Source organism: Loxodonta africana, chromosome 7 (genome assembly GCF_030014295.1).
Source record: "Loxodonta africana isolate mLoxAfr1 chromosome 7, mLoxAfr1.hap2, whole genome shotgun sequence".
Classification (NCBI taxonomy): Eukaryota; Metazoa; Chordata; class Mammalia; order Proboscidea; family Elephantidae; genus Loxodonta; species Loxodonta africana.
In genome coordinates, this window is record NC_087348.1 from 35,709,492 (window position 1) to 35,731,186 (window position 21,695).

General features: G+C 52.6%; 1 protein-coding gene across 2 annotated transcripts; it reads left to right on the forward strand.

Moving 5' to 3' along the window:
- Positions 1-4,424: 4,424 nt before the first annotated feature.
- Positions 4,425-21,355, forward strand: SPI1 (Spi-1 proto-oncogene). 2 transcript variants are annotated; one of them, XM_010592075.3, is made up of 5 exons: positions 4,425-4,668; positions 7,931-8,030; positions 18,474-18,661; positions 19,408-19,570; positions 20,579-21,355. In XM_010592075.3, exons 1-5 carry the CDS (start codon positions 4,624-4,626, stop codon positions 20,896-20,898), a joined length of 816 nt encoding a protein of 271 aa, XP_010590377.1. In that variant the 5' UTR covers positions 4,425-4,623; the 3' UTR covers positions 20,899-21,355. The 2 variants fall into 2 exon arrangements, with proteins under 2 accessions (XP_010590377.1, XP_003412294.1); XM_003412246.4 differs by having other exon boundaries at positions 4,426-4,668; positions 7,934-8,030.
- The last annotated feature ends 340 nt before the right edge of the window (positions 21,356-21,695 follow it).

Consider the following 21,695-nt stretch of genomic DNA (forward strand, 5'->3'; position numbering starts at 1 on the left):
TGCCTCCCTGTTTCCTCTGCTGCAGAAAAAGGAGGCTGGGGAACATGCTCCTTTAAGGCACCATCAAGGAGCCCTGGTGGTGCAGTGGTTAAGTGCTCGGCTGCTAACTGAAAGGTTAGTGGTTCAAACCCACTCTGTGGCTCTGTAGGAGAAAGAACTGGAGATCTGCTCCCATAAAGATTACAGCCAAGAAAACCCTATGGGACAGTTGTTCTGTGTTATATAGAGTCACCGTGAGTAGAAATTCACTCAATGGCATCCAACAAGGCGCATCCTCTCCCAGCCTCCCACAGTCCCTGTTCCCTCTCTCACCTCCCCTTCATCCTGTTTCCCTCTCCCTCCACCCTTGCGCTATTCTCTCCTCCTTCTTGGCTTCTCCTCTCGTCTCCTGTTTCTCACTTCTCTCTGCTGCCTCCTTCAACCCTTTCCTCTATTTTGTTTCTTTTTCCCTTCCTCTCCTCTCCTCTCTGCCCTTTCCCCTCCCTGGCTCACCTGTCCTCTCTAGATCTCCGCTTCAGTCTTTCTTCCTTCTGTCTCTTTCCTTCCCAGAGGCCCAGAGGCCAGGTTTTATGTCCCAGATCACCCCCAACCAGCTGTGTGACCTTGGGCAAGTCAATGACCTCTTGGTCCTCAGTTTAACAGGTGGTTGTGTTGATTACATGCGATCCCAAGGTCGAAAACACCCAGCACAGTGCTGGACACACAGTAGGCACTCAAAAAATTGTTTTTCTTTTTCAAAGAGCTATTAACCCTGTGGTTGTGGATGATCTGACCCTTCCTGCTTTTCTTGTCATTTCTTAGAATTTAAGTCCTACTACTCAGAAGGATTTGGAGCCCTGGTGGTACAGTGGTTAAGGGCTCAGCTGCTAACCAAAAGGTCAGCAGTTCGAATTCACCAGCTGCTCTTGGAGACCATATTGGGCAGTTCTACTCTGTCCTATAACGTTTCTATGAGTTGGAATTGGCTAGATGGCAATGGGTACTCAGAAGGATTTAGGGGCCAGCAGAGGGTCTCCGGGATGTGAGGTCTGGGGAAGATGCCTCTCCTTACTTTGGGAAGAAGGGGAGGGTTTGCTGGGGTATGAAGAGGCCCAGGACACTAGTGCCGCACAGAGGGCAGGAGTCAATCTGCCAGTTTCCAGAATCTCTCCCTCTTTATTGTGGTAAATAACAGTTAAGCGCTCGGCTGCTAACCGAGAGGCTGGCGGTTTGAATCCACTCAGGAGCTCCTCAGGATAAAGACCGGACAATCTGCTTCCATAAAGATTACAGGTTAGAAAACCCTATGGAGCGGTTCTACTCTGTCACATGGGGTCGCTATGAGTCGAAATTGACTTGATGGCACCTGACAACATATACATAACAAAACATTTGCCATCTCAACAATCTTCACATGTACAATTCAGTGACATCACGTATGTTCGTCCTGTTGTTCAACCATCGACCCTAACCATTCCCAAATTTTTCTGTCCCCCTGGATCTCTTTTATGAGCTTCCTTCCCCGGGTCCTGATGACTGGGCCAGACTTGGGACAATGGAATCTCTTCCCCGAGGCCTCCTGTGAGGCTTAGGCCTCAGGAACACACCACCTACTTGCTTTCCTGTCTGCACCAAGACGGGGCACCACACTTGCTGCTTAAAACCAGCAAAGCCTCCACGGTTGCCCCAGATTTAACCCAGGTCTTTGGCTTGGCACTCAAGGCTTTTCCCCTCCTGTGCTGCCTTGCTTCCTGCCTCTCCACTCACCAGCCACAAAGACAGATGGCCCGCTGTCCCCTGATTCTTTCCCACTTCCTTGCCTTTACGCAGGCGGATTCCTCAGCCAGGCATGCCCTTCCCTTGGATGCTTTGCTAAGACCCTACTACCTCTGGCCCCGACCAAATTAATTGCTCCCCAAGGCACCTAGTACCTCCCTATGTGTGGTCCCCCCACAAAGAATCATGCTATCTGTTGACATGTCCATTCTCTCCGTAGGCCTTAGAGCTTCTGGGGCACTGGGGCATGCCTTGTTCATGTTTGTGCCCCCTAACAGGGCCCAGCAAGGAGTCCTGGTGGTGCAACAGTTAAGTGCTCAGCTGTGAACAGGAAGATCGGTGGTTTGAGCCCACCCAGCATCTCCTGGGAGAAAGACCTGGCGATCTGCTTCTATAAAAGTTACAGCCGAGAAAACCCAATGGGGCAGTTCTACCCTGTCACATAGACTCACTATGAGTCGAGATTGGCTTGATAGGAACTAAAAAACAAACACAGGGCACAGCACATAGAAGAGACTTAATAAAAAGCTGATGCCTTTTGCCTTGTTGTGTCCCTCGAAGCAAGATGTGTCACCAGCGGCTCTACTGGAGACACCTGGGAAAACTTGGCCAGGGTTTCTGCTCTTGCCACATGTGCTCAAACAGGCACGGTCTGATTGGACATATGGCCTCAATATGTGCAGCCAGTGTTTCCGTCAGTATACGAAGGATATACCCCCCAGTGCCGTCGAGTCGATTCCAACTCATAGCGGCGAAGGATATAGGTGTCATCAAGTTGGACTAAGTGATCTCCCTTAAATGGATTATCCAAGACATCTACCCAACAAAAAAAAACTCTCTGTACATAAAGTTAAAAAATCTCCAATTAAAAAAAGCTGAATAAGTGAGTGAATAAATAAGTACAAAAAACAATCAAACCAAGACAATAATGAATGCTTGAATGAACACATTGAGCAGGACCTGGTTCTCATGGAGTAGACAATGGCTCCGTCCCACATCAAGTCATCTGGGCCTTGCTGAGGGAGAAGTAGGGAGTGAGGATGAAGCTGATAGCATGCCAGTCCCATCTCTCCCCTCCTCCTGGGGAGGGGCTTTGGTCAGGGCCCTAGAGAGCCCTGGGGACTTGTGACCCTTGGAGAGTTCCATGCATAGATGCAAAAATAAGTGCAGATAGAAGTGAAAAAGGTCGAATGGCAAGCCCTGGACTTTGCCCCCAGTGAAGAAACACTTGGGGGACTGGGATTTCACTGGCAGGAAGTGGCAGACTAGTCTCAGTGGGAAGGAGATACAGAGCAATGGTTTAGACTACACAGAAGAGGAGAAAAGTGGGATGTTCAAGAAGTTCTCATCCAACAGAGTAGACTCGACAGAGGTCAATAGGTCAAAAATGCCTCTACTAATTGCCCCCTCATTCCTTCACCCTCCAGACTAGATCAGGAGCTCTCTGAAGGCAGGGATCTTGCCCAATACTTTTATGTTTTCCCAGCACTCTGCATAGGGCCTGGAGCTCAGTGAATTTTTGGCAGAACGATGCATGTATGGATGGATGGATAGATAAATGGATGGATGGATGGATGGGTGGGTGGGTGGTTGACAGGCTGATTGGGTGAAGGGATGAATGGATGAGTGAATGAATGGATGGATAGATGAACCAATAGTTTAACAGATTGACAGATAGGTATACAGTAGATAAACAGGTGGACAGATGGAAATAGGGGCTGATGGGTGGATAAAGCACGGATAGACTGACATGAACATAAAAAAAAAAAATGAACATATAGATGGCTAAATGGACAAATAAACAGGTGGATGAATGAATGGATTGACAGATAAATGGATGAATAAATGAATGTATGGCTGGCATGGTGAGTGGATGGATGGGTAGACAAATAGATAAATAGACAGATAAACGGATGGGAAAACATAAATGTATGGACAAGAAAGGTTTGTAAACTTGGAAGACTAGATTGTAATTCAGGCACTGGGAAGATATCAGGGATGAAGACATCTGAGTTAAGGACAGAGGCTCTAGGGTTTTGGAAGAAGCTGTGGTACCCTGGAAACTGGGAGGGGAGGGTATTAGAACCCAGGGCCCCCCACTGGTGGAAGAGAAGCCCTTGTGAAGGGACTCTGAGAGAAGGGGGAAAGTAGCACTATGTTGAGGGCCCCAACCCTGAGCCCACCCCAGCCTGGGGAGAGCCTAGGCATTGGGGTCCAAGATCCACAGGAAGAACCAGGCCTGGCAGTCTGTCAGATCAGAGCCCTTAGTAAGCCAGGCTGACCCCAGGAAGTAGAGGTCCCAAGAGGCTGCCCCTACCAGCTCCAACCCCAAGGAGGTGACTGTTGGCCACGTGGGGGTCTCAAAAGAAGCAGGCATTTGTGGGGTAGGGGTTACAGAGCCTCAGTAGGGCCTGGGCGGCAAAGGCCTCCTGTGGAAGAGCCAGCCTTCCTTTCCCACCCTCCCTCCCCACCCCAGCCCCTAAGGCCGCCCCTCAGTCCCAGCTTCCTCTGGGCAGGGGGCCTGGCCCCCATGGCCTCCCAGGCCAGCCCCTGGAGCACCACCTGCCCCAGCCGGCCAGAGACTTCCTGTAGTGCAAGAGATTTATGCAAACGGGCTGGGGCGGTGGTGATGTCACCCCAAGGGGACTATCTCCCAGCGGCAGGCCCTTCGATAAAATCAGGAACTTGTGCTGGCCCTGCAATGTCAAGGAAGGGGGCTCACCCAGGGCTCCTGTAAGCTCAAGGGGCAGGCCTGAGCCCTGCGCCCGCCCCACGTCCGTCCAGCCCCTGACGGGGCGCCCCATCCTGAGGGGCTCCATAGTGGCCCCCACCGAGACAGGGGACCCGACTGGCTCGGAGCTCGGCTGGATGTTACAGGCGTGCAAAATGGAAGGGTTTCCCCTCGTCCCCCCTGTGAGTACTGGGATTCCTCCACCAGCCCAGCCTGGGGCCCTCGCTTGCTTGCCCACCACCTTCCCACCCACCCGTCAGCCCACCTGGTGCCCTCCTCTGGCTTGCTATCAGTGGGAAGTTGGTGTTTCCTCCCTGAGCTCCTGGCCTAAGACCCAGCAAGGGGGCCACGGGCTTCCTCGGAGCGTGCCCGGCAGGCTGAGGGCCAGCCTCGGTGGGGCTGTGATCGGTGGGGCCTGAACAGTTTTTTACAGATGGGCTGGGTGGCAGGCCCGAGCTCCAGGGCAGGGCTCTGGGCTAAGGATGGTGAGGGCGGCAGCAGAGGGGTAGAGGAAGAGCTGATGGGAAGAGACAAGCGTAGGGGGAAGCCGGGTCCACAGGACAGTAAGGAGCTGAGGGAAGGAGCGAACAGGCCAGAGGTCTCGGCCCATGGCCTGGGGGCTTCTGGAGACTGAAGTTGAAGTAACTCTGGGTCCCCAACACCCAGTACCGGGCCTGGCACAGAGGACATGGCTGTTGTTGACCGAATGGTTTGGGCCTTGGGCCTGCCGGTTTCTGGGAAGCAGGGGCAAGGGGCTGAACCAAGGGCTGGGGCAGGAGCTGGGGCAGAGTTTGGGGCTGGGGAAGTGTTTGGGGTAGGGGCTGGGCTAGCAGCTAGGGCAGGGGCTGAGCCAAGGCCTGGGGCAGAGGCTGGGGCAAGGGCTGAGCGAAGGGCTGGGGCAAGGGTTTAGCCAAGGGCTGGGGCAAGGGCTAAGCCAAGGGCTGGGGCAGGGGCTGGGGCAAGGACTGAGCCAGGGGCTGGGACAGGGGCTGGGGCAAGAGCTGAGCCAAGGGCTGGGGCAGGGGTTGGGGCAAGGGCTGAGCCAAGGGCTGGGGCAGGGGCTGGGGCAAGGGCTGAGCCAAGGGCTAGGGCAGGGGCTGGGGCAAGGGCTGAGCCAGGGGCTGGGACAGGGGCTGGGGCAAGAGATGAGCCAAGGGCTAGGGCAGGGGCTGGGGCAAGGGCTGAGCCAAGGACTGAGCCAAGGGCTGGGGCAAGCGTTGAAGCAAGGGCTGGGGCAAGGGCTGGGGCAGGGGCTGGGGCAAGGGTTGGGGCAGGGGTTGGGGCAAGGGCTGGGGCAGGGGCTGGGGCAAGGGCTGGGGCAGGGTTTGGGGCAGGGGCTGAGGCAGGAGCTGGGCAGGGGCAAGGCATGTACTAGAGCTAAGAGTGCAGTTAGGGCTGGCACAGGGCCTGGGTTAAGAGAGGGTCAGGGCAGCGATGGGGCGGAGGGCAAGGTTCAGGCTGAGATTTGGGCTGGCAGGACCAGGGCTGAGCCTGTGACCGGAGGTAGGGTAGGGGCTGGCACTGGGACAGGGAGAGGGACTGAGGATGCAGGAATTCCAGAGACCCCAAGGAGGAAGGGTGGGGGAAAGGGCCAGGGCTGGGGCAGTACCCACTGCTCCCTGCCTGGGTGACAGTTGCAGCCTTGGGCAGGGGTCAGACTGGGATCCTCTAGAGGACACCTCTCCTTTCCCCCTACCCCTTCTCAGGGCTGGGCTAGGGAGGGGTAGCTGGGAAGGGCTGGCTGCAGGGCCTGCCCACTTGACTCAGCTTTCCTGGCCTAAAGGCAGCTCCCTTTCCCACCCTAGTCCAGCCCAGCCTCAGAACCCAGGGGAGGCACCCTGGGAGGCACCCCAGGAGGCACCCCAGGCTTGACATCCTTGAGAGCCAGGCTCAGAGCTGGGCCTCCAGCCTCCTTACTCAGCTGGATGCAAACAGGACTGGCCACCACCCCCCACCCCGTCCCACCCTTCTCTCCACCTGGGGCCAAGAAGATGGGAGGCTGGGCAGGGTGAGGGAGGCTGTCCCAGGAAGGGCCCACTCAGCCTCCAGAGCACCACAGGTCTGGGCTTGGCCATACTGGCTCCCTCTCTTGACCTCAGATAGAGCCAGGCAGGAGGCAGCATCCTCTTGGGCCCCCACGCCAGACCCCTCAGCCCCTCCTCAGCTCCAGAGGCCACTTCTGGGTGCCTCCTGAGAGGATGGGCTCCCAAGACAGTCCTGGTCCCCAACCCAAGTCCTGAGGGCCACAGTAACTATTGTGTAATCCTTGGGCACACACTGTGGGGGTGGGGAGAGGCCTGGTGACTGCTGGGAAGGCTGGAGGGTGCATGTCCCTGTGCTGTGCCAGTGTGTGCGGGGGAGAGGGGCTGGAGGGAGAGGAGAATAGGGAGGAGGGGAAGGAGGAGAAGGAGGATGGGGAGGAGGGAAGGGGGGGAGGGGGACAAGCAGGGGAGGAGGGAAGAAGAAGGTCAGGGAGGGGTGAGGAGGGGGAGGATGGTAGAGAGGACTGATGGGAGAAGGAGGAGGGGAGAAAGAGGGGAGGATGGAAAGGAGAGGTGTGGGGGGCAGGGGACGAGGGAAGAGGAGAATTAGGAGGAGCTCGGGCTTTCGGGCAAGAAGGAGTGAAGGGGAGGGGAGGGGCAGCAGGAGAAGGAGTATCCCAGTGAGGGTGTGGCGAGAGGAGGGTAGGTGAGTGGATCAAGGCTCTGGCGGCCCCACAGGCCCCCCAGCTGAAGACCCTCTGCGTGAATGGTGGCCCTGAGCACATGGGGCCTGGGCCAAGGCTGTGTGAGGGAGAGAGTGGGGGCTGGGCAGGGGGGGACTGCTGCAGGAGGACCCCGGTGCCTGTGCTGTGAGGGTGAGCATGCCAGTGAAATATGAGCAACTGAGTGTAAGGATAGGGGTGTGGATGTGTGTGTTCACATATTTGAACACAAGACCGAGTGTGTATCATTCCATGTAACCGTATGCGTGCCTACAGGGGCGAGTGTACAATGGCTTGTGTGTTCCTGTGTGGTCACAAGTGTGGGTGAATGTGTTACTGTGTGTGACCATGAGGGTGAGTGTACGAGCATGTATGGTTAGGGTTTACGTGTGTGACTTTTCTGTGAGTGTGGGTATAATTGGTGTGAGAGGGTTCATATGCGAGACTGAGTACACACACAGGTGTGAGTGTGAGGTGGCTGGGAGGAGTCACTGAGCAGATGGAGGAGCCATGCCCTCCCTTCAGGCCTGGTCTTCTTTTGACATCTGGCCTCCAGGTTCCCTGCACCCCTTTCCTGCAGGAGCCGGTGCTCTGGCTCTCTGTGACTCTGACCTCTCCAATTCCAGGCAGAAAAAGGACCCTTGGTCAGGGAGGGCGGTTGGACCCGACATGTTGGGGGGCTGCAAACCTAGCTGAAGTCTTCTTACCATAGTCCAGGCCCTGACCCCCTCTTCTCTCAGCAGCCAACGGAAGACCTGGTTCCCTATGACACGGATCTGTACCAACGCCCAGCACACGATTACTACCCATATCTCAGCAGCGATGGAGAAAGCCATAGTGGTGAGTACATGACACCTCCACTCCACCCACTGCTTTCCTAGCCTGGCCTGGGCAGCTGAGCCACTCCTGGTCTCTTGCTTGGAGAAAAAAAAGAAGAAATGGTTTGCAGGGCATCTTTGGCATTCTGAGAACTGGACTGAGTTAGCTCTCAGGGGAAGTGAATTTACTACCCCATGCCTCCACGCTCCTGCTTCCCACACTCCCAGCATCCATTTATTGAGCATCTCTGGTGTGCCAAGGCCTGTGGTTAGTTTCTTCCACATATATTTTCCTGTCCAACACTTGTGGCCTTTTTACAGATAAAGAAAGTGAGGCTGGGAGTTCAGTGCCTTGTACAAGTTCACAGGGGTGGTCAGCGGAGCCCAGCTCTATCCATTCCAAGTCCAGGGCTTTTTCCTCTGACCCTGCCCCTCCGATTCCCTCCTTCTTCCTCTCTGTTTTTGTCACCCCCTTCACCTCCAACTCCCCATTGCTGCACCCCTGCTCCCTCCTGTGTGTAGCTAGAAGCGTTTCTCAACCTTGGCACCGTTGACATTTTAGGTTGATCTTTGTCATAGGGCCATTCTGTGTACTGTAGGATATTTAGCAGGATCCCTGGCTTCTACCCACTAGATGCCAGTAGCACCACCAGCCATGACAATAAAAAATGTCTCCAGACATTGCCAAATGTCCCCTGGGGAGCACAACCACCCCTAGTTGAGAACCACAGGGCTAAGAGAAAGGCTCTGAGGGGCCAGAGACCCCAGCTTGCTGGGGCAGGGAAAGAGGCTGGGCCAAGGCACCCTTCTGTCTGCACCTAACTGCTCACCCCAGGTCAAGCCTCAATCCTGGAGCAAATCCGGGGAAAGGGGAGAGGGGCGTTAGGTGCCTGGGACCTGGAGAGAGGGCTGTGAGAGGTCACCCAAGGTAGGTCTTGGCATATTGAGGTGGACATCCTTGAACCAGAGGTGAGGTGGCCTAGCAATGGCAGAGGTTTCACTGGGGAGTTCTCCAGAGGTCTGAGGCCTGGGCAGGCCACACACCAGGGTGTCTGCAGCACAAGAGGGCAGAGCGTGCTGAGCGCTATCACTAGAGAAGGTCTCACACTTGGGGTCAGTCACACCCATACCTCCATTCTGCAGACATGTCTGTGGCAGTCTCAGTCTGCTGGCCACACCCAGGATGCCTCATGTGAGGAGTCCACAGTTAGGGCATCCACATCTAGATGCCAAAACTTGTGCACAGTTCACCTGAAACTCATACCTGGCAACAATTATCGAGAGCTCTACCCGGAAGCCAGGAATCCCTGGTGGCATCAACAGTTGAACACTTGACTACTAACTGAAAGGTTGGAAGTTCAAACCCACCCAGAGGCGCCTTGGAAGAGAAGCCAGGCCATCTGTTTCCAAAAGGTCACGGCCTTGAAAACCCTACAGAGCGCGGTTCTACTCTGAAACACATGGGGTTGCTATGAGTTGGAATCAACTTAATGGCCACTGGTGCCGTTGCCAGATCTTGGGAGTAGGTAACAGGCACACCTTAAGGGTACATCTGGGACACACAGGCTTCGTGGAATTCCTGTCCCAGGGCTGTAAAATATCCTCACTCAGTCTTCTAACTTTAACTGTAATTACACAGAAATAATCCTCTCTGTGGAAAATCCAGAAAATTTAGGGAGAAGGTCTAGCTCATTCCACTCTATTTTTAGCTCCCCTAGGCAGTGGTGGCACAGTGGTTAAGAGCTCGGCTGCTAACCAAACGTTGGCAGTTTGAATCCCAGCTGCTCCTGGCAAACCTTATGGGGCAGGCCTACTCTGTCTCTATAGGGGACTATGAGTCAGAATTGACTCAACAGCAATGGGTTGGGTTTGGTATTTCAGGCAGCATCAGGAACCCTGGTGGTGCAGTGGTTAAGCATTCATCTGCTAATCAGAAGGTCAGCAGTTTGAATCCACCAGCTACTCTTTGGAAACCCTATGGGGCAGTTTGTCTCTGTCTTATAAGGTCGCTATGAGTCGGAATTGACTTGATGGCAACAGGTTTGGGTTTTTTTTTTTTTTTTTTTGCTTTTGCAGGCAGGATCAAGGGCAGGGTAACCCAGGGACTAACACACACATCCTTCACCAAACACTGAGGCCCGAGACGCTCCCTCTGGCTTGATGACTGGTGCCCCCTGGTGGCTGCAGACATCAGGACCACTCAGGTCCCAGCAAGCTCTGGGTTGCCTGAGACCCTTTTTCCTCTGTTCAATACTCCTCTCACTTTTACAGGTTTGGGAGCATTTGGTACACTTCTTTAGGTCTATTGTAGCCTCAGTTTTCCTCCTGTAAGATGAGGGTGCTGTCTACATATCAAGAAATCAGCTAAACCCAGGGCTGGGGCTGATGGAGTGAGCCCTGTAGAGAAAGTCCATGTTTTCCTGGCTCAGTGCCCAGGTAACCAGCTCCTGTTGAGGTGATTCCGACTCGTGGCAACCCCATGTGTGTCCGAGTAGAACTGTGGCTCCACGAAGTTTTCAATGGCTGATTTGTTGGAAGTTGATCACCAGTTCTTTCTTCTGAGGTGCCTCTGGGTGGACTCAAACCTCCAACCTTTTGGTTAGTAGCTAAACACATTAATTATACCATCCAGGGATTTTATTTCTGGGGCTCTAGGAATGGCTAGCGATTGGCTGCCTGTGCACCCCACTTGGGTTATGAACCACCAATTTCCTCAGAGATTCCTCCAGTGTCCCCAGGGGTCCCAGTCTCTACCCCCAGTCATTGCCTACCCAGGCATCTGACCCATCTCTAAGTCCCTGTTGGAAAGTATTGTCTGAGTAAAGACACTCCCACATCCTTCCACCAGTTCCTGCCTGCTCTCCGTGTCTATACTTGTAGGTGGTGAAGCCTAATGTAAAGGTTTTGGAGTTAGACCTGGGTCTAGTTCTGGCTCCATCACTCTCCAGCTGCCTATCCCTTGGGCAAGTAACTTAACCTCTCTGAGCCCCTGTTTCCTCATCCATAACACTGAGAACATGAAACTACTTACCCCACTGAGTTGTGCCAATTAAATGAGATAATGCATATAATATATGAGGTAATGTGATGTACTGAGCACAAGGCTGGGTCAACTCTTAGAACATAGTATCTTGGCTTTACTTCATCTTCCTAGCAGGACAGATGAAGCCACTGCGAGGGTGGGAGAAGCATTTGAGTTGGATGAAGAGGGCTCTGTGACTGATCAACTTGGGTCACTTTCCACTGACCCAGCTGCCAGCCACCCACCCATCCATCCACTCACCCTCCCACCTTCCCACCCACCCTTTTATCCTTCCAACCACTTCCATTGCTATCACTAATCCACTCATCCCCTCATTTGTCCACCCTTCAAATATTCACTGATTATACACCATGAACCAGAATGTTCTAGGCACTGATGATTTCCCATTGAGCAAGACAGACAAGATCACTGCCCTCATAGAGCTTATAGCCCAGAGAGGCAAGAGGGAGACAATAAACAAATAATCAAATAACCAGACATATCATACCATCTAGTGACAAGTCCTATAAAAAACAGAGTAATATAATGCAGAGTGTCTGGGTATGGGGCTCCTTTAACTTGGGTGGTTAGGAAAGGTCTTTTTCTGGAGGTGGCAATTGTGTTGAAACTGGAATGAAGAGAAGGAACCGGCCATGCAAAGGGAAGGGTGCTCTAGTTACAGACAAGAGCAAGTGCAAAAGCAGGGACCTCAACGGAGGACCAGAGTGGCTGGTGAGCAGAGTGGGGAGCGATGATAACATGAGCCAGAGGGGTTGGCCCTGGCCAGATCACACAGGGCTTGAAGGCCATGGTGGGAGTTTGGATTTTATCTGACAGACAATGGGAAGCCGTTGGAGGGTTTTGAGCATGAAATGGCATGATGCGAGTAGTCTTTTTTAAAAGATCACTGTGGCTGCTGTGTGGAGAATAGATGGAAAGGAGGCAAGAATAGGAGGAGAAAGAACACTTAAGAAGCTATTGGAATAAGGCAGGCAAAAGATGCAGGTGGCTTGAACAAGAGTGGTGGCAGTACAGTCCGAGAGAAGTGAACAGAATCAGGATAGATTTTGAGAAAAGAGCTAATAAAACCTGTTGCCATCAAGTTGTTTCCGACTTATAGCTACTCTACAGAACAGAGTAGAACTGCCCCATAAGGTTTCCAAGGAGCAACTGGTGGATTCAAACTGCAGACCTTTTGGTTAGCAGCCAAGTTCTTACCCACTGCACCATGAGGGCTCTGTAGAGCTAATAAGCCTGTTGCTGTTGAGCCGATTCCAACTCATGGCGACCCTACAGGACAGGGTAGAACTGCCCCATGGGGTTTCCAAGGAGCGACTGGTGGATTCGAACTGCTGACCTTTTGGCTAGCAGCCAAGCTCTTAACCACTGCACCACTAGGGCTCCCCATAGAGCTAATAGGATTTGCTAATTTGGATGGGGGTGGTGAAGGAAAAAAAGTTCCAAGGTATGCCTCCTTCTCTCCATCCATCCATCCATCCATCCATCCATCTGTCCATCCATACATACATCATCTTTCCACCCACTCATTCATCTTTTATTACTATTAATCATCCAACCATCCACGAACTCACACATGCATCTAGTCATCTCTTCATCTACTTTTCCAACTGTCCTTCCCTCCACCTACCAAACATTCCACTCATCTCCCACCAACCTATCCAGCTAGTAATAACTTATCGAGCATCTTTTATATGCCAGGCACTTTGCTAAGTGCTGTGGGATAAATAAAGTCAGGTTCTGCCAGATCCATTTTTGTAACAGGAGAATAATTAAAATGCTAATAATTAGGATACAAGGTAGAGAGTAATGAGTGCCACGGGACTCAGAGCAAGCCTCTCTGTTCTCTGGGCCTCGGTTTCCACATCTCAACAATGTGCAGGAAGGGCTGGGCCTCAGGAACCCCAGCCCAATGGTCCATGACTTCCTGACAAGGTTTTTTCTTGCCCCTCCTTTCTTGATTCCTCATCTTCATGCTCTGCCTTGATCTGACTTCTACTCCTCTGGGGGGAGCCCTGGGTTTCGGGTTGGGGTTTCTGCTCCCAGGAAAAAAGGGCGACTGAATTACACCCAAAGCTCGAATTTTTTGTGTGTGTGTGTGTGGGGTTGTTTTGAGTATCATTTATTTATGTTCTGGTGCATACAGGTATTTTGTGACACCAAAAAGTGGGTAACAATAGGGATGTATGTGGAGGACTTTGGCCCCAGATTGGGAACTTGTTTAGAGGGAGGCTGATGGATAGATGAATAGATGGATGGATGGACGGATGGATGATGGTGGGATGAGTGATGAATAAATGGAAGGTGGATGGATGATGGCTGGATGGTGGATGGATGAACGATGGATAATGATGGATGATGATGAATGGTGAATGATAGGTGGATGGATGGATAGATGGAGGATGGATGACGGGTAGATGGTGGATGGATGGATAATGGGTGGATGATGGTGGACAGACAGATGGATGAGAACAATCAGTGACCAAGTCTCTCTATGGGTCTTACTTAAAGTTTTCATTAATAGTCTCATTCTTCAGAGATGCTATGGTATAGTGGTAAGGGTTCAGTCCCTGGAGTCAGACAGAAGTAGGTTTTGATCCTGATTCTACCAATGACTGCCCGTGGATAAGGAACTTAGCCTCTTTGAGTCATAGTTTCTTCAAGCACAAAACAAAGGTCATGCTATTGTGGCTGCCTCCTCAGAGCTGGGGTGAGGATTATGAGAGACGATGTCGATTGGGTACTTAGCACAGTGCCCGGTACATTGGTCATTTCATCAAACATTGATCGAGGCCTACTCTACTATGTGTTGAGTGCCTAACAGGTTATAGAAAGGAGGGCTCCAAGCTATCTCCAGAAATGCAAATGACATTATATTCTTTTGAGGAGCAGAAAGTCATGCTAAGAGGGCAAAAATAGCTGATGGTGGGGTGACCCAGTAAAGGGACAAAAGGGATAAAGCAGTGAACTCATTAAGAGTCATCCAGAAATGAGGTCTGAAGAGCCCAGGAGTGCTGGCCTTTGCACTGCAAAGGACTCTTACACTGTTTCCCCAGGGGGCCCCATATTTGGAACGTTTCTACTACCAAACAGGCAGCATTTATTATGTAACTGCCTGGGCACCCAAATCAAGGGTAAAGGCAAGGTTTCCGTTGAGCCTTTTGAAATTTTAATCGAAGCTTGGGAGTCTCTGTTGCAGCCTTCAGGGTACTCCAGGGCAGGGTTCTGGAGTGTCACTGAGTGAAAGAATCTCCTCAGGGGCCTGTTAATTGCAGATTCCCAGCTCTACTCTCAGAGCTTCTGATCCAGTGGGTCTCCCTTGGGACCTCAGATCTGCAGGCCTGTCCAACCTCCAAGTGACTCTGGTGAAGGTGTCCTCGGACACACACAGCATTTGAAAAACGCTGACCTCAGCTGGGACCACCAGAGTGACCTTATGGACCAGATGTGAAGCTAGAACAGAGGTGGTGGCAGGGAGGGAAAGAGTGCAGTTGGGGACCCCTTACCCCACACCCAGAGAGCTGCATGTATTCATGGTTCCCCCTCCTAACCCTGGAGCTGGGTGAGCTTGGGGATGGGGATTGGTGGGCAGGGTTGATAATGCATTCTATGAAGATCTGGGCACTTCAGCCTGGGACCAAAAAAACAAAACAAAACCTGTTGCCATTCTGTCAATTCTGACTCATAGTGACCCTGTAGGATAGAGTAGAACTGCCCCATAGCATTTCCAAGGAGCAGCTGGTGGATTCAAGCTGCTGACCTTTTGGTTAACAGCTGAGCTCTTAACCACTATGCCACCAGGGCTAGGGAAGGCAAAAATGGGAAAGGTCACGGGTAGGGCCGGAGGGAGGGTCCACAGCTAAACAGGAACCTAGATCTACTCACCAAATTCCAGAGCCTCAGAACATGGCCTGCTTTAAAGGACAGGGCAACCTCTCCCACAGCAAGTATTAACTCGCTGCAAGATGAAGGTGTGGATTGAGTTTTGTGTTGTTTCCCTTCAGGTTTAGATAATTTCATGGAGGAGTCAGGGAGATTCCTTAGGAGGCTAGGATTCATTCATTCATTCAGGACAGGTTTGTTGAGCACCTACTGGATCTAAGCACTGAGAATACAAAAAAAAAAAAAAAAACACCACCAGTTGCCGTTGAAACTCTATCCTGACTCATGGGGACCCCATGTGTGCAGAATAGAACTGTGCTCCACAGCGTCTTCAAGGCTGTGACCTTTCAGAAGCAGATCACCAGGTCTTTCTTCTGAGGCACCTCTGGGTGGGTTAGAACCACCAGTCTTTCAGTTAGTAGTCAAGCACTTAACGATTTGCACCACCCAGAGGCTCCACTGGGAACCTAGGGGTGAACACAACCAGTCCCTATCCTCATGGTGCAATACTGGGGCCCCAGCTCCAGCCTTTGGGAGAAAGGGATAGGCTGGTCCCCTAAAACTATTTCTCTGTCCCACTAAGGTGGCAGGGAATGAGGGGGGGAAGGGGAGGAAATAAACAAATGTTAAAGGTCTGCTGTATGCTCATGTGCTAAGCCAGGCATTTTAGAATAAAATAATAACAATGATGATGATGATGGTTGACATTTACTCAGTTTTACTTTGTGCCAGTTTGTATTCTAAGCACTTTGCAGGCATTAGCCATTTAATCCTCACAGCAAGCCTATGAGACGGGTGTAACTATTAGGTCCAAATCTTACAGATGAGGAAACTGAGGCCTAGACAAGTGGAATGAACTGCCCAGTGTCACACAGTCGTAAATGGCAGAGCCAGGATTTGATCCCAGCTCCAGCTGACTCCCAAATGATGTATTTTCTTCCCTCTGTGCTGTGTTCCTCATAGAGGTGGGAGTCTGGGCTGCCTTCACCGTGGGGTCAAATGATTTCACACATAGATGAGACCTCAGTAGCTACCCATTTGGGTCCCCAACTTTTAAAGGGGGAATCAGAGGCTCAAGGAGAGAAAATGTCCTGTCCAGAGTCACACAGAAAACCACCACAGAGCTAGGATTAGAATGCGAGTCCTTTGATATCCAGTCCAGAGCTAAAAACACATTTAATTTCTTAGAAGTGTTTGAGTGAGTATGTTTGTGAGAGAGAGAGAAAGATAAAGGGGGAGGGAGGCAGAAAGGAGATACATACACACACTTACATGCCCCCCACACACTTTCACACACACACTCATACACACAATTATATACACACCACATATACATTCACTCATTTACACATACCACACATCATATACATTCACACCCATATACACACAACCCACATACACCCACCCAGTCACACGGACACACTCACATACCACAAACCTACCACCCACACACTCACATATGCACTCTCACATATACACCACAAACATACCGCACACCCACACACATCACATGCACACCCACACACACTGCACACACTCGCCTGGGGCTGCTGGTGGTGCCCCTTTGGGTTGTGCACTTGTCCCAGAGATGCTACCCTGGCCTAGTATGTCCGTACACTCCCTTTTTGGGCCACAGGAGAAAATCCCTCTTGTCACTTGATCATCACCCTGTACCCAGGAAGTCCTCAGACATGTGGCAGTTTTCATTCCTGGAAAAGGTGCCCAGAGAAACCATGCTGAGACCTGCCCTAGTCCCAGGACACAGCTCCCACTGGCCTTTGGCCCTTCCGCAAACTCTAGTCCCTCACCGCAGGCTCTGAGGCACACCCATGGGGAGTTTCCAGGAAAGCCTTGGGTCCTCCATGGGAGCGCAGGTGCAGCCATCCAAGGCCGTGGCTTTGCTGGGGCAGCACCGTGCACCTGAGCAAGTTCTGTGTAAGGGATGTCAGCCCTGTGGCTCTGCAGTCACACCTTGCCCGTGTGATGAGGCTGTGTGTACACGGGAAGCCAGTCAGCTCAGGAACCAGTGGGAGAGTTCAGGGAGGGGAGAGGACCCAGCTTTCCCAGAGGGCCTACTCAGACAGGTCCTGTACTGTTGCTGTGGTTGGTGCCGTTGAGTCAATTCCCATGTGACAGAGTAGAGCTGCCCCACAGAACAGTGGCATCACTAGGGTTGGTGTCACCTCCCCAGGGACCTCCTCCCATACCAGACCACATAGAATCCTTAATTATGTGTTTTGTAGTAATGTTACTCATGAATCGTAATTCCTGTATATCACTCCTTCTTTTCCTTTAATTACAACTTCATTCTCAAAAAAGTTATTGATATAGATTCACAAATACTAATTACCACATTATTGTAGCTACACTGCCAGAAATTTTGACAAAATCAAGGACTGTAAAAAACCCCGCAGCAACAAAAACATCAGCGTGCTCGTAGCTGCGTGCAGATGAAACCACGTGATTCGGAGCTTCACTGTAATTGGGTAATAATGACAGCTTTGACCGGAGCACACGAATGTTCAAAAAGTAAATCAGCAATTAGTTTTAGCCTTGCAGATATATTGATACATATCAGATGGGCTTACGAAAAATGTTTTTGTTATAACTAACTGCAGGGATATTTTTACAGACAGTCTTTTTGGTGTCACCTCCTCTGAGAGTGTTACCTGGTGCAGTCTGCACCCCCCGCAGCCCCCAAGGGACACCCCTGCCGTGGAGTTTTCTTGGCTGTAATCTTTATGGAAGCAGATCACAAGGTCTCTCTCCCATGGAGCCACTGGTTGGGTTCGAATTGCCAACCTTTTGGTTAGGGGCTGAGCACCAAATGGTTTCGCTGCCAGGTCTCCTTGGTCCTGTGCTAGGAGTTTCTAAAACATGAACTCATTTGTATCCTCACAATAACTACTATCTCCATTTTACAGGTGAGGAAACTGAGGCCAGAGAGGCCCACACATGTGCCTGAGGTCACACAGCAAGTAAATGGCAGAGCCCGGATTCAGACTCTGGCTCAGAAGTCTGTGTCCTTGTGACCACCTGGGAAGCAGGACAGAATGGTTGCTGCAGACCCGAGTCCTGGCTCTGCCACTGATGAGGCACGTGATGTAGCCTCTCTAACCTCAGTGTCCTCATCTACAAAATGGAGAGTGAACAAGACAGTCCCTGGGTAGCACAAGCGATTAAGCACTCGACTACTAGCCGAAAGGTCAGCAGCTCGAACTCACCCAGAAGCACCTCAGGAGACAGGTCTGGCAATCTGCTTCCGAAAGGTCACAGCCTCGAGTTTTCAAAAACCGTGTGGGTCAGTTTTACTCTGCACACATGGGGTCGCCAAGAGTTGGAATTGGCTCAAGGGCAACTAACTACAACAATATAACAAAGTGGGTGGTATGCATTAAACAAGGTAATTAACATAAACGTTTAACCCCGCTTGGCACATGATGAGGGCTGCATAAAGGCCAGGCTTACTGTTTTATTTTATTGTAAGCTCCTCCTGCCCCACCTGCACGGTCTCACCCCATACTGCCTCCCTGTCCCCCACAGACCATTACTGGGATTTCCACCCCCACCACGTGCACAGCGAGTTCGAGAGCTTCACTGAGAACCACTTCACTGAGCTGCAGAGCGTGCAGCCCCCACAGCTGCAGCAGCTCTACCGCCACATGGAGCTGGAGCAGATGCATGTCCTCGACACCCCCATGGCGCCGCCCCATGCAAGCCTCGGCCACCAGGTGCGTGTGCCCATCCTGCAGGAGCCGGCTGGCCTGTGGTGAGGCCCAGAGCTTCACAGGAAGCTGACACAGGCTCTTACTCAACTCGGCTTCCTGCCCTACAGTGCCAACGGCGGCCAGAGCCCCAACGGCTGCCTCCTGACCCTCCGACTGACCTCGTGACCCCCCCACCCTTATCTCCTCTCGCCCCACAGACAGACCCCAGATAATTCCCACACCTCGGGCTGATCCTCCCAACCCTCGCCAACTGCACCCCCACTTACACCCAAGTCTCTGAATAGTGACCTTCACTGGCCCCTCACTCTCCCCACTGACCTCTCTAGTGATCCAACTCAGCCCCCATGGCCCCCACCTCCCAATCAGGGACCTCTGTTGACCTCTACTGCCCCTTCACGGACTCACCACCCCACTTATTAAACCCCACTCACTGGCCCCACAGCACTCCCACATCTGGTCCCAGGGCTGCTGCTAGGCCATTCGGCACCTTTGTGTGTTTAAGAAAAAGGAGCCCCTTTCCTGGGCCATGTAGCCCTAAACCAGGAGGCCCAGCACCCCATGCCCCCACAGCTCAAGGCCGTGGTGCAGGGCATGGCCGGTGCATCTGTGTGTGGTGACCTGACTGATCCCAACTTTCCCAGCCTTCTCCCAATCTTTGTGCCTGCTGCTGTCCTTGCAGCGCTCAGCATGTGCTCTTCTCTCACCCAAAAGCTCCTACTGACTTAACTCCTTTCCCCTCACCTGCCCAGGTCTCCTACCTGCCCCGGATGTGTGTCCCATACCCCTCCCTGTCCCCGGCCCAGGCCAGCTCGGACGAGGAGGAGGGTGAGCGGCACAGCCCCCCACTGGAAGTGTCTGATGGGGAGGCTGACGGCCTGGAGCCAGGGCCTGGCCTACTGCATGGGGAGACAGGTAGGCAGACCCAGACCCAGCCCTGACCCACCCTGACTGGGGCCATATCTGTGCCCCATCCCCACCCCAGCCAAGGCTGACTGACTAGAGGTCATGCCACCCAGCTCTGTGTGTGGGCTCATCTCTCTGTGCTGTGTGTGTATGTGAGTGTGTGTGTGTCCAAGTGTATGTGTGCATCTCTCTGTGCTGTGCTTGAGTATATGTGAATGTGAGTGTGTACCTCTGTGCTGAGTATGTGAGTGTATCTCTGTGCTGTGTGTGAGTGTGTGTGTGAGTGTGTACCTCTGTGCTGAGTATATATGAGTGTGTGTATCTCTGTGCTCTGTGTGAGTGTGTGTGAGTGTATGTGTGTGTGTACCTCTGTGCTATGAGTATATGTGAGTGTACTGTGCTGTGTCAGTGTATGTGAGCATGCAAGTGTATGAGGATGCAAGTGTGTGTGTGCATCTCTCTGTGCTGTGTGTGTGGATGTGTGTCTGTGTGTGTACCTCTGTGCTGTGTGCGAGTGTGTGTATATCTCTGTGCTGTGACTGTGAGTGTATGTGTGTGCATCTCTCTGTGCTGTGTGTGTGGATGTGTGTCTGTGTGTGTACCTCTGTGCTGTGTGTGAGTGTGTGTATATCTGTGCTATGACTGTATGTGAGTGTATGTGTGTGTGCATCTCCCTGTGCTGTGTGTCAGTGTATGTGTGTATCTCTGTGCTGTGTGTGTTTCTCTCTTGCTGTGTGAGTGTATGTGAAGGTGCATATTTCTCTGTGCTGCTTGTGGGTGAACGTGATGGGTGTGTGGGTGTGAGTGTGCATGTGTGCACCCGGCTAGGACAGTGGTTTCCCCTAAACCCTCCTAGCCACCCTGAGTCCTGACCCAGTGACCACCCCCCACACTGCAGGTTGTGATGGGTCGCAGCCCCCACCCAGAGAGGGGGTCCCACATAAGAAACGGGTGGGGGTGGGTCCCGGTGTCGGGGTCCTGACCCCCTCCCACCTGCCCTGGCCCTCTCCCTCACAGGCAGCAAGAAGAAGATCCGCCTATACCAGTTCCTGCTCGACCTGCTCCGCAGCGGCGACATGAAGGACAGCATCTGGTGGGTGGACAAGGACAAGGGCACCTTCCAGTTCTCGTCCAAGCACAAGGAGGCGCTGGCGCACCGCTGGGGCATCCAGAAGGGCAACCGCAAGAAGATGACCTATCAGAAGATGGCCCGCGCGCTCCGCAACTACGGCAAGACAGGCGAGGTCAAGAAGGTCAAGAAGAAGCTCACCTACCAGTTCAGCGGGGAGGTGCTGGGCCGCGGGGGCCTGGCCGAGCGGCGCCACCCGCCCCACTGAGCCCAGGGGCCGCAGATCCCGCCAGGCCCCGCCAGGCCTCCCCGCCGGTCATAGCATTAACCCCTCGCCCGGCCCGGACACAGGGAAGGAAGCTCCCAGGGGCCAGAGGCAGGACTGCAGCGGGCCAGGCCTCGCCTCACCCGCCCACTCCCCACCTCCCAGCCCCCCTCCCCAGACCCCTGCTTCGCCTCCCACCAGGACTCCAGCCTCGGCTCCAGAAGGCCACCGGGGGGCGCTTGACCCGACCGAAGGGTCAGCCTTGCTTAGTACAATCAGCAGTACTTTCTTGGGAGTTCCAAGTGAACGTATTTGTGTAAATCGAATTCTTTCTAAGCATCTCCCCCTTCCTACACTTTTCACCCATCTGCCCCCTCAAGGAACTGAGTAATTAAAGTTATTCTCAGTGAACCCTCTTGCGGCACAGGCGGTCTTTTTATAAAGTATAACCTTGCCTGAAGTGTTCTCTTTGGAAAATTTTTGTGCACCTCGTCTGGGTCCTGGGTGCCACATCTCTCTTTTTCTCATTTGTGCTTTGGGGATTTACTGAGGACCATGTCCAGTGCTGGATCCTGGGGGCCTGAGGACAAATGATACAAAGTTCCTGACCCAGAGGTAGAGTATGGTGGAAAGAAGGCTGTCTCGGTTGTTACTAGGGGAATAAATTATATTAAAAAGCTCTCTGCACCTGACAATTTTTTTTTAAGCCTCAGTGGGGCTTGGATGCATAATCTTTAGGTTACAAGCCCGATGATAACGAGAGCAACAACTCTGGATTTTCTCCTCATTTATTACATGCC